General features: G+C 37.6%; 1 protein-coding gene across 1 annotated transcript in view; it reads left to right on the forward strand.

Moving 5' to 3' along the window:
* The window catches only part of ITGB8 (integrin subunit beta 8), a 107,759-nt gene that overhangs the window by 35,216 nt on the left and 59,235 nt on the right, over positions 1-13,308 (forward strand). Inside the window, exon 3 of the mRNA XM_074195448.1 lies at positions 5,986-6,160. Within this exon, the coding sequence (XP_074051549.1) occupies positions 5,986-6,160 (175 nt within the window). The remainder of the gene's footprint in view (positions 1-5,985; positions 6,161-13,308) is intronic.

Consider the following 13,308-nt stretch of genomic DNA (forward strand, 5'->3'; position numbering starts at 1 on the left):
TGACATTACGTAGTTCTGTAGCTCTGTGTGGGGAAAGCCCAAGATGGCAGGCAATACACATTCAGCTATATCCTCTATTTCTGTGATGTGGACATTGAAGAGAAAGGAAGAAGGAAGACACTTAAAATGACAGGAACTCTGCTGATACCCACTCTCACCTATAAAATGTAAAATATTCTGCCTTCAAATGGAGAAGATCTCATTTCTTTGATAATCTCTGAATTGGCTTGACTTGTTTTTATTTGGTGGTGGTAGGTTTTTTAAGTTCCCATTATAAACACTAATGACGAGAGGTGATGTGCTGTGATGGTAATCAGACCTGTATTCATCTCCTGGATTTGATGCATATAAGCCTTAGGACCCTGGACAAGGATCTCATCTTCTTTTTCCAAGAATCAAGAGGTGATTGGCTGGAGGCTATGTTCTACCCTGGTTAGATGGTAACAGCAACGTTATAGTATTTTTTCCCCTGTCCTGAACAACAGGACATAAGCTTGGGGGAGCCAGGATGGGATCAGGGTCTCAAGTTCATGCCTTCTGAAGAATGACTAAAGGAACAGGGGGGAAACTATGGGGGCAGGAGTCAAGATATTTCAGACATTTGAAGGACTCTCTTGTAGAAAATGTTGGTTTCTTACTGAGGCAATGAGGAGTAATGCTTGGAAGAATTGGAAGAAGCTTTAACTTAATCTTAAGAAAACTTCTTAACTATTAGGACTGTTTTTAATTGGAGTAAATTGCTTCTGAAGTTACTGAGTTTTCCAACATCAGAGGTATTCAAGCAAGTGAATATGTCATTTGAATTGTTCAGTATATGGAGATAATTCTTTTCAGATAGGGATCACAGAAGCCAAGTGAAGTCATTCAGGCAGGAAACATTAAAGGTAAGATGGGAACTCAGTGTCCTGGCCTTTGGTACCAGGGGCCTTAGTCTTTTGTACCAGATAAGAGTAGATGGTTATGGAGACTACTTTGATCTTTGGAAATCTGTGATTCTGTGAAGATACTGATCCTTAGCAAACTTGACTGAGGAAGATGGATTACACTTTGCCCTGGATCAAAGCATCTCTGACATCATTTGGTTTATTTATATAAAATGCTTTATAAAGCTTTATAAAAAGCCAGTTTCTCTTACTTCAAAAGATCTGTCACTTCTTACATATGAGAAAATCACTGTAGAGTCCACCTTTTTCCGTGGCTTTTACATATCAATTGCTAAGGCTAAAAACAAATCCACTTCCCTGGTGATGAGACTTCTGATGGTGAGCTGGCTAACCTCCTCTCTTTGCTAGACTGGTCCCCAGACAACAACCAGAGGCTGAGACTCAAAGGTTTTTCACATTGCAAACTTAACCAAATTCTGAGGCAAACATAGCAACTATAATTCTCATGACTAGAGTCTTAGATCATCTTGATATCGATAATATTTACCATCAAGCCCTTTATAAGCATTATCTCATTTGATCCTCACAATTACATCTTGCGGTTGAGGAAAGGGAGGCAAAAGTTGAATGACTTGCCTAAGATAACAAATTCAATAAATATCTGAAGTTTGATTGGGACTCGGGCCATTCTGATGGTGGGCCCAGCTCTCTATTCACTGGATCATCTAGTTACCTTTGAGAGCAATGAAATAAGTAGTCCCTGCCCTCACTGAGCATATGGACATCCTCATCGGGAAGACTTTACATTGCATATCTGCTGTTAGTTGGTCTTGTGGGTCTATATATAAAACCCCTTGTAATAAGAGAAAGCTCATTGGGTAGGAGAAGCACATATGTGAATGGAATGTACCTACAAGATTAAAAAAAGAACACAATACAACATGTCAACGTATAAAGGTGATCCAAGGGAAGCAACAACACAAAAATAATAACAATTACTACCTACCATTTTTAAACTTTCCAAGTGATACACATATAGATAGATAGATAGATAGATAGATAGATAGATAGATAGATAGATGTGTATCTATACCAATACATAGGCTATGTGTACATATGTTCATATGTATCTACTTATCATCATGGGATCATAGATTTGGGGGATCAAGTTTTTTTGAATTAAAAAGATTTTATTTATTTTGAGTTTTACATTTTCCCCCTAATCTTACTTCCCTCCCCCCATCCACCACAGAAGGCCATTTGCCAGCCTTTACATTGTTTCTGTGGTATACATCAGAAAGGAACTTAAAAGGCAATCTAATGAAATCACTTTGTAAGAATGGTTTGATAACTGACTGGAATTCTGAATTTTGTAATGTAGAGGTACAAATATACCTGCCAAAATTGGGAACCAAAAGTGGACTTAAGCATGATTCTTGGGAACTTTGAAACAAATGAGCAAGGAGCCATTCCCCAATTAATAAAGGATTGAAGGAAATTAAAACGCAGTTCTCATGGGAACAGGTCTAAACTTCATAGAGAGGTGAAAAAAATACTCCAAATCACAAATAATTCAAGAAATGTTAGTAAAAGGAGCTCTGAGATGTTATGTCAAACCCATTAGCAAAATTGACAAAAATGGAAAATGTTAAATATTTCAAGGGCTGCAGGGGCAAGAGGCACTTTAATGTATTGATGACAGAGCTGTGGAGAAGTTCAGTCATTCTAGAAAGCAATGTGGAACTTTGTCCCCAAAGTTATATTTATTGGGCATTCTATTGACCTAGGGACACTTCTACATTCCTTTGGCCCATGTCCCAAAGAGATCAAAGACAGGAAAATGACTCAGATATACAAAGAATATTTATTTCAGCTCTTTTTATAATGACAAAGAATTTGAAATTAAGAGTGGACTCATTCATTGGGGAATTGCTGCACAAATGATTGTAAATTAATACATTAAATACTATTTTTGTTATAAGAAATAAAGAAGACATTTTCAGAAAAACCTAGGAAGACTCATAATGAAATTATGCAGAATAAAGTGAGTAGAACCAGGAGAAGAATTCAAACTATAAAAACAAAATGGCAAAAAGCAAAAGTTTTTAAGAACTCTTATCAGTGAAATGACTTTGCATGAAGCTCCCTCCATGTCCTGTCAGAGAAAGACGCGATGACCTCCACATATAATGATATTCTCATTCTTGCACTTGACCAATAATGGAATTTGGTTGCTTGACTATGTCAGTTTGTTACAACTTGTTGTGGATTCCTATTTGTTTTCTTATTTTTTTAATAGTAGAAGGTAAAAGGGAGAAAAAACCAAAGTTTAATGCAAAAATAAATGAATAATCAAAAATTTTAAAAGTAAAATATATGGACAAACTTTTTTAAAAGTCCATGCAATATTTGAGAGAATAGACTCAAAGAGCGGCCAATGCATTAACAATGAAGTATTAGCAATGGGAAGGATTCCTCAGTCACGCTCCAACTTAATGGACTAGGCTGGAGAAGAGGGGCAGAAGGAGAGGAAGAGAGAGAAACTAAGTTGGCTATTAGTTCTCTGTAAGCCTCCTGAACAAAGAATTAGACTAAAGTGCCCAGTGTAATGAATTCTTTGAAGCCTGAGAAAAGTTCCAAAATGTCTATTATTTCCCCAACTCCCCCTCTCCATGGCTGTCCAATTAGAAGCACTTGCATATTCTCTTCTCACTTCTTTATCCAAGTGTTTCTTTGATCCTTATTTTGTCTTATAGAGACAAAACACTGGAGCCAGTCATCAAGGCTTGTATTACATCCTTAGTCTGTGAAAAGGGGAATGGTAGAAGCCAGGGTTTAAATGGAACACACAGGATTTAATGAGATTCTGGATGTCCACCCCTTAGACCATTCAAAGCTATTCTATTTTGTAGGAGGAAAGTGAAGTAGTGAAGATTAAGTGATTTGGCCAGAATGGCATTGGTTACTGGTAGGTCACCAAAGTAGGCTTCAAACCCACAAACTATGACTCTAAATCCAGTGCACACTCTGGCACCAGAGCCTTCTCCTTTGAGCTTCACCCCAATGCTACAAGGTGAGCACAAAAGGCATTTTAACCCTATTTTCAGATGAAAACCTGAGATCAAGAAATTAAGTGGCTTTCATCTCAGAAATGTGGCTTGGACTGATTAGTGAAGAGGTTATAAAGAGAGTGAAGATCTTCATTCCAGACCCTCCATGGGAGACTCATGAATCCTAATCTTTGTCCCCACTTATGACTCTTTCTACCCCTTTTCTCACTTGGTCATAGCAATCTTTGACCCTTCACTTACCTTGATACAGACTTCCCACCTTTCAATATCACACTATTATGCTGGCCTCTTTCTCTAATTGTTTGGATCTTCTATCACTATTTTTTGTTCAATCCTTCACTTCTCTCAAATGCAACTTCTGCCTTTTTGGATTTCTTTTTCTTACATGCTCTACTGCTGTCCACCTCCTTTTTATTAATTATCTTCCCCCTTTAGAATATAAGCTCCTTGATGTCAGGGTTTGTCTTTCATTTTGCTTGTATTTGTATTATCAGCAGTGTTGTTCATTCATTCGTTCAGTCACTTCCCACTCTCTGAGACTGTCCGTAGTTTTTTTTTTTTTTCCCCCCTGGGGAAGATATTGGAGGGGTTAGCCATTTTATTCCCCAATAGATTAAGGCAAAAAGTGATTAAATGGATGGTCCAAGGTCATACAACTAAGAAGTTTCTGAGTCTAGATTTGAATTCAGGTCTTCCTGACTTCAGGTCCAGTACTGTATCCACTGCCTCCTAGGCCAACAGAGGTAAAGTGATTTGCCCAAGGTCACACTTCTGTTAAATATCTGAGACCAGATTTAAACTCATATCTTCCTCAATGACTCATAAAAAGTATTTAATAAATGGTTAATGATTGAGTTTCAATTCTTTATTTCTAAAAAGAGGGTAATGAGATCTGTAGTAGGAACATTGAAGATTTGTTGTAAGCCACAGATGTGATCATAGAGATAGAGCTATCTCTACATCTATAGTCTGTGATATATGTATCATATATGTAATACATGTCCATACAAATTTTGATAATTTCCTCTATAAGTCACTGATCAGTGACCTCTGTCTCACTACATAGATATAATAAAGTAAAATATTCATGTATATATTATTTATGCTCCATATACGTAATATATTGTATGTATATTTATGTGTGAATCACCTTGTAACTATAAAGTGATAAAGTCTGTTGACATTACCATTATCATTATTATTACTATTTCTATACCTAAACTTACTCCAAGCCTATAATTTTAAAGCTAGATGGGACCTTAGATCTCAAATAGAATCACCCCTTATTTTATATGTGAATAAACAAATTCATAGAGAGGTGAGGAGAATTAGTTCAAGGTCCAGAGCTAATAGGCCACAGCCAGAATGGATTCCTGCTGACTCTGAGTTCATTAGACTTGTGCCCTTCATCATACTGCCTCTTAATTTTTCAGTTTGACTGGTTCTTGCTTTCTGAACACATGATAGAGTTTTCCAACCCCATGATCTCCAAGAAATGAACAGCTGACTTCTCCGTAAATTCACTTTCATATTTGGAATGAATAAATGTTCTATTTGGTTCCATTTTGTTCAGCAGGCAAATATTCAGGAAGCATTAGCGAGATGATCTGCTAGTTAATAGTATTTGATATCCTAAGTACAATTTCATACACATATGGCTTGTTTCACAACATTCGAATTCAACTAAGTATTCATCTTTCTTGTTTACTAATTCTTAATTTACTGTATTTTCAAAAATTTGGAAGTGAACATTGATAGAAACTTTCTTTGTGATAGGTTCGCCATTTTATCTTGACCTGTTGTGTGTCCCTTATAGGATACAATCTCCTCATGGACAGAGATACTTTTATTTTTGTCAGTGCCCAACACAATGTTGGTTCAACTGATTTGAATTAAACTAAATTATCTCACCATTTGTATCCTCCAGGTATTATAATTTTATCCCATTTCTGGGAGTGCTAATCTGGATTTCTTTGAGTCAAACAGATTTTGCTTGCCTTAAAACCATCAGTCCTTTTGCTTCTTAACAGGATTTCATGGCGGGAGCAGCATCGAATGAGCGTTGTGACATTGTTTCCAACTTAGTAAGCAAAGGCTGCTTGTCCGATTTTATAGAATCTCCTCCGGTTGGTGTGACGATACCCATGGGAAGTGAAGTGAACACTCAAGTCAGCCCTGGGGAGGTGCTCATCAAGCTTCGACCAGGTTTGGTGTTTTAAATTCTTCAACTGATTGCATTTATTGGAAGCTTGCTTATGATTATTGATTTAGGAGAAGAATATCACCATGGTCATAATACCACAAGGGATTAGTAGCAAGGAGAAATGGCCTCTAACCGGGATTCTGCCATTAACTAGCTGCATGACCTTGGGGAAGTTAATTCACCTCTCTGGTCAGCAGTGTCCTCATGTGACTGGATTAATTAGCCCCAATTCCCTCCAGTTCTAACATTCATCATAGCAGATTTGTGAGCAACTGATGGAAACAAAATGACTTCTTCACCCCTGAAGAAGCTTATGTTCTTGTTGGATGGGGAAACAGCCTTTTATGAACAGTACTAAATGAAATGGATATGATAAGGGCAGGGATTATTGTGTATGTGGTTGGGAAGGGTTTGGCTAACACATGGGAAATATCAATTGCATTCAGCAAATATTCATTAGGTGACTATGCTGGATTCTATGGTAGGTGCTAGAAATATAAAGAGTGAAACAGAACTGTCTGAGTCTTGAAGGACCTTGCATGCTTTCTATCAGGCAAAAACAATGAGAATGCAGAGAAGGAAGTATAAACTATTTGAAAAATAAATAGAAAGTAATTCTAGGGAACATAGTGCACTTTGAAGTTGTTGGATTCATTGGTGTACATGTTTCTTCTTTGGTCAGGTAGCATATGAAGAGCTATCTGGATTTGAAGATGTGTGTGTGTGTGTGTGTGTGTGTGTGTGTGTGTGTGTGTGTGTGTGTGTATGTCTTTTCCCTCTCCCAAAAGATAGGTAGGTAGATAGATAGATAGATAGATAGATAGATAGATAGATAGATAGATGATAGACAGATCTATATACACATATTTAAGTGTTATTTAATAAGTTTGACCCCAGTCATTGTTCTGAATTAAAATTTGTGAATGTGGGTTATGGATGTGTGGATGTGTTCTATTCTCTTTTGACTAGTTCAGATGAACTGAAAAGCCAACTGCTCCCTCCACCCTGTCTTCTTTGGTTCTATGGTCTTCCACTTTAGCACCCTGATTTTGTGGAAAATTTTCCCAAATTGCATCTCTCCCTTCTTTCTTTAATTTTCTCTTTCCTCTTCACTTTCATTTTTTCTTTTAAAAGCCTAACAAAATCACTCCCATGAATTTGTCTATATGAGCCTTGAGGACATTAGGGCTCTTTGGAAACATATATCTCTTCTCCTTCAGGCTCATTAGAATTTAAGCACTTTATCCCAGTATAGTCTCTTTTAATTACTCAAATGTGTCTCTTGAGATGTCTGTATTTGCATTTTAAGTTTCTCCTCAGTTCTAGTCTTTTTTTTTAATAACAAATGTTTGGTAATTCTGCATTTGATTAGCAATTCATTTATCCCCTGTAGGATTATTCTCATTTCTCTGGATTAATTGTTCTTGATTGTGTGTATACATATATAAGTATGTTTATGTTTATGTATGTATATATATATATATACATATATGTGTATATGAATACTTTTCTTTGGAATGTCATATACTAATTTCTCTCCTCTCTAATGGTAGCTTCTAAAATTTATGTGATCTGAACTGTTGCTCCTCAGGTACTTGAACTCTTTATACATGCTTCTACTTTTTTTTCTCTTTCACCTAGATGCTATGAATTTTGGTTATGATATTATTGGAAATTTTCATTTTTTAAGAAAGGGAATGATTGATTCTTCACATTTTCCTTTGCTCTCTGGTCTAATAGGTATAGGTAAATTTCATCCATTATTTTTTACATGATATTGCAGACCCTTTTATGTCTTTCAGGTCATTTCATGATTCCTCAATACATTTTTCCTACTGGGCTTATTCATTACATTAATTGTTTTGCAGCTTGTATTTTATTCTTTTCTTAGCCTTTTGGCTTTATTTTGATATTTCTTGACTCATGAAGTTATCAATTTGTTATTCAGTCATGCTCATTTTTGAGACATTTTGTTACGTAGCTATGGCCTTATACCTCATATTCTAAATGATTAATTCTTCCCAGTCTTTATCCTAATGCTCTTCATTCCTCTAGAATTTCATTTGATTTAAAATATTTTTTAACACTTGTTTCATTTATTCCAGGAATTCTGTTTTAACTTGTTGCCAACCTGTGTTTTTCTCTGAAGTTCTGCTTAAAGATGATTTGAATTTCTTTTCTGGTTCATTTATTTGTGTATGTATGGGGAGTCCCCACTTCCCCAGCTCAATAATAATTGTTTATCTTGGATATAATTTTTGCTTATTGACTCTTCTAGCCTTAATTTCTAAATTGAGGTTTTGTGTTGAGGCTAGATTTTGTGTATTGACGCATTGTCTGTGCTTTAAGTTTGATCCATATTCTCTAGTTTTCTCTGGGTTTGGGGTGCTCTATTTTCAAGAATATCAAGAGGAGCTTCAAACTTGAGAACTGCAAGCTTTCTATAGGGAAAATAATGATCTCTCCCCTCTCCTCCTTCTCTTAGATTTGCAGGCTGGCAGTCCTAGTATAGATCTGGGAGATATACTTAGAGGTTTGCCCCTGATTGGAGCTCCAGGTGACAGCTGCTGGTCCCAACTCATTTCAGTTCTCTAAGTTCAGAGCACCATATCTTCTGGTTCACCCTTGGTATTATATTCTGTTCTATTTACTCAGCTACTAGCCTCAGCTTGAATCAAGGGACTGGCTCTGGGTGCTGCTCTAGGATCAGAATTCCGGGCTTGCTCTTGAATCTGCTCCTTGCTCTATCCAGAATTATGTTCCTTGCCCCGGTGTTTCTTTTCAGGTTCCAGTCTCAGGCTGCATTAGATCGGAACCACATCACTGTGTTCTGTTTACCCTGATCATGAACTTCCTTATCATGATATATAGGCATAGGTCTCAGCCCCACCCTAGTGCTGCCAGGTTATTCTCAGGCCTCCCTAGCTGGAATTCCTGCTCAATGACTGCAAACATCTGATAGTCTATGTTGGCTTGAATTGAAAGAATTATCTGTTGTGGTTTCCTGATCACTCTTTAGTCTTATATGCTTCCTGAATCTTTGTTTAAATAGTTGTTCTCTTCTACAACCATTCTACAACTAATGGAGCTATACTGTTCCATTTTATTCTAAACTAATTTTGCCCATCTTCATTATTTATTCAGTTTCTTCCAGTCCTGTTTTATTCCACACACTCCAGCTGGTAGCCTTCATGTGCTCCCATCCTTCAAGTTATCCTCCTTCCTAAATATGCCCCCTTAAGTTTAAGGCCAGGAGAATTCTTTCAGCTCCCTGAAACGCTTGATAAATTGGTTCCTTTAAAAATGAATTTCTTCAGATATGCCTTAGCCACCTGAATTATACACAGTGGCAACCTCTAGAGCAATGGTTCTTAAATTGGAGTACGTGGATTCCCAAGGATTTTCTATGAATAGATTTCAGGTAGTCTATAAAATTGCATGGGAAAAATGCATCTTTGTTTTTCCTAACTACTACCTAAAACAATGAACATTTCAAACTATCATTCTTTTAAGGGGTATCACCCTTTTCAGCAAGACTTGGCAAAACTGCCAGGAGGGTCATGCCATGGAAGAGTTTAAGAACCCTAGAGTTCCAGTCTACTCCCCAAAATCCATCTTCTCAAATGTCTTCTTTTCTATGTCTAGACTTTCAACACTTGCACACTTTTCCTCCCCAGTCATTACTTCCTATTCCCCTTCCATCCAGTGACAGTGGTACCAGGCTGTTTTACAACCAAGTCACTTCTCTGTGTTTCAAGCATCCACCATGTCTGGAAGATTCTTCCCTTCTCTGCTTCAATCACCAACCTCCCTGCAGTCCTTTAAGTCCCAACTAAATTGTCAACATCTACAGGGAACCTTGTTCACTCTTCTTCATCCAAGCACCTTCCCTCTGTTCAGTCTTTCCTCTTTGTCCTGTATATAGCTTGTTTGTATATATTTGTTTCCTTGCTGTCGTTCCTACACGTCTCCAGTATTTGGCACAATGCCTCACACACAGTAGGCAGTTAAGAAATGCTTATTGCTCCAATGGCCTTATCTGTTTTTCTAGTGTTCTTGGCTAATTATCCTCACAGTTAGATTACAGAGGATATTCATTGCCAGAGCCTGTGCCTATAATCTCTACCAACTCTACCGTGGTCTCTTCTCTCACTTGTCTAATCTAAAAGTAGAGGAACCATAGTGTAGAGGAAAAGTTATTTTTCTTGACTTCTGGATGACCCAGGTTCAACTCCCTCCTCTGCCACATGCTAGCTATGTGACTGTGTACATCGTGTCAGGCAATCCTCTAAGATTTGTCCATTCAGTCACAGATGTGAGTTCCACCCTGATCCACAATTTCTATCGGCAGAGGGACTTCCCACTCTAGGAAGTTCCCCATAGTTACAAAATCGCTGGTCTGTTCCCTCCTTTGTCCCCTAGGCAGCATCAGTAGGCAGACCTCAGGCTCCCATCAAGCTTCACCCATTGAGCCACCTGCTTCTTCAGACTTCTTTTCTGAAGTTCCAAGTCTCTTCTCAGAAAATGTTAACACAAAACAGCTGCTCATCACTCATCACAACTGGATTATATTTGGTTTCCTTTGGCCCCAGACAGACTGGGAATAGCAGGGATGTGGCCAAATCCCCACATGAATTTAGGGAAGTATTGATTTCATTTCTCAACATTACCTCCTGTTGCTCCCAAATTTTCCCTTCTCATCCATCAAAGTTTTCCTATCCTGTGTCCTTTCCCCTCAGGACTTTGTGGGTTGACAGCTTAAACATTCTGATAAGCTAATATCTCTCAAATGTACACATATTCAAAACAAAAACAAAAACAAAACAAGAGTTGATTGTTGATGATGACTGAATAGTCTGTATAAATAGCCTCAGCATCAACAGAAGACTATTTTAATTTCCTTGAAATTTCCTAATCGTCTTGCCCATTTGTCATCCTGGATCTTTATTGCACAGCATAATAGAATGGAAAGAATAAAGACTTTTGAGTCCTGATTCCATGATATAAGTGAACAAATTACCTCCCTTCTTTTGGCATCAATTTCCTTATCTATAAAATGAAGGAATTTTTCTGAGGTCCAAGATCTCTTTCAACTCCGAACCATATGATTCTGTGGTTCAAGACACATAGGAGATTTTAGCCAGTGTACCTGTTAACCACAAAGAGGAGACAGTCTTGCCTAAATCAACTTGGTCATGCTTGAGTGCATTCCCTTACATCAATGGGGAGGTCTTAGTCCAAAGCAGTGCTCTCCTATAGGCTTTTCCTAACATGGATCAGGTTGGAGGTTTGGAAATGGTTAGTATATTGGAGCAGATCAGCTTATCATCACCCTTTGAAATCATGAAGTAGTCACCTCATCTGATCACCATACCTGAACTGATTGTAGCCCTCTTTCTTTCTTGACCTACAACTAATATGATCTTCTCAGACTTAAGAAACTTCATATTGATTCAGCAGGAACTTCATCTAAAACGTGGAAATTACTACCATATGCATTCACTCTTTGGTGTTCAGGGGATCTTGGATCATGGAATCATTGATATAGTTTTGGAAAGAACCCTAGAGCCATCAATTTCTATCCCCTCATAATTTTTCATATGAGGAAACTGAGGCCCAAAGGAGTTGAGATATCATCCAAGTTTCCCCACCTGCATAACTCTTTTTCATCCCTTTCTTTGTTCCTTCTTATCTTTGTTGCTTTTGCACAAGGTCAGATTACCTCTACTTGTTTATCCTGGGTCTTTGTTACTTTCGTCATAATTCAGGTCCCCTCCTATCACAAAATGGTTTTAAAAATCCAAATGCTTTAGGCACTAAATGAATTAATAAAATCTGTTCATTGTGTTCAAAATATGAATTATATGTGACAAAGTATAAATTAAATTTCATAGTTAAATGCATGGAAGGCATGTAGTGCTCTCCTTGTTGTAACATGAAGACTATCAAAAAAGAGGAAGAAGAAAAAAACTCATAAGTGCAGATTATCTAGAGGTGTTAAAAATATAATTTTCTGTTATTTTCCCCCCAAATCAAAACTTGACCTTCTAGACTTTGTTTTTAACAATTCAAATCTTTAGACCTCAATTTTCCTTTGTCTCTGATTGCATCCTTTCTTCCACGTAATAAATATTAGTTATGGAAATATAAAGGTCTGCCAGAGGATTCCCAGGATGCTCAGAGCCCCTTACAGGGATGGACAGAATAAACAAAATCCTTTAAGCTCAGACTGGTGCTTTGTTTTCAGTGGAGGAAAATGGCAAGCATTGGTTGTTGTCAGTGTGCAAATCGATTTTCCTCTTCTGTGACTTTGCAATGGTACATTGCAAAACACAGTGGATATAAAGTCAGGTGTCCTGGGTTCAAATCTTGCCATGTGCTACTTGGGTAAACCACCTCACCAATCTAGTTCTCCATTTCCCTAACTGTACAAAAAGAGTTGCATGAGCTTATGTGGATGGTGCTGCCCAGATCAAAATCAATTCTAAAATCTAGAGAATGTTGGATTTGGAAGGGGTCCCAGCAGTCATCCTGCTACCCTAGGGCTGACTGAGAATCCTCTCTCCAACATACCTGGCAAAATGGTCATCGATCTTTGTCTGAACTCTGCTACAGAGGACCACTACTTCCATTGGTATAGGAAATCTGCTTTGGGTCAATGCTGGATCTTGGTTTTCTTCTTGTCAAGCAACTTGGACTTGAATCTTGGTCATTTCTTTCCATTGCTCGTAGTTCTGCCCTCAGAAGCCAAAGGGAGCGTGCCTGGTACCTTTTACTGTGTCATCTCTTTAGCTAATACTTCCCGTGAGTCTTCATATTTCCTAGTTAAATATCTTCTGTTCTTTCAAATGAGCCTTCTGGGATAGAAATTTTCAACTTGTCCCCAATCTGGTCCTATTTCTCTCCTTCATTAGGCAAATGTGAATTTGGTATATCCCTACTATTGTGGTCATTAAGTAGCAAAGTCATCATATTTCCCTTTCTCATTTTCTCTATATATATGAGCTTAGAGCAGTCAATTAAACTGTTTAGGACTCAGTCTCTTCATTCATAAAGAGAGTTTGAATAGATTTATTGACTGATTCATTGTCTTTCCATTACCCAGGCTGGACATGAAACTATTATTCATGGGCCCAGGATTACTGCTTAT

Source organism: Macrotis lagotis, chromosome 7 (assembly GCF_037893015.1).
Source record: "Macrotis lagotis isolate mMagLag1 chromosome 7, bilby.v1.9.chrom.fasta, whole genome shotgun sequence".
Classification (NCBI taxonomy): domain Eukaryota; kingdom Metazoa; phylum Chordata; class Mammalia; order Peramelemorphia; family Peramelidae; genus Macrotis; species Macrotis lagotis.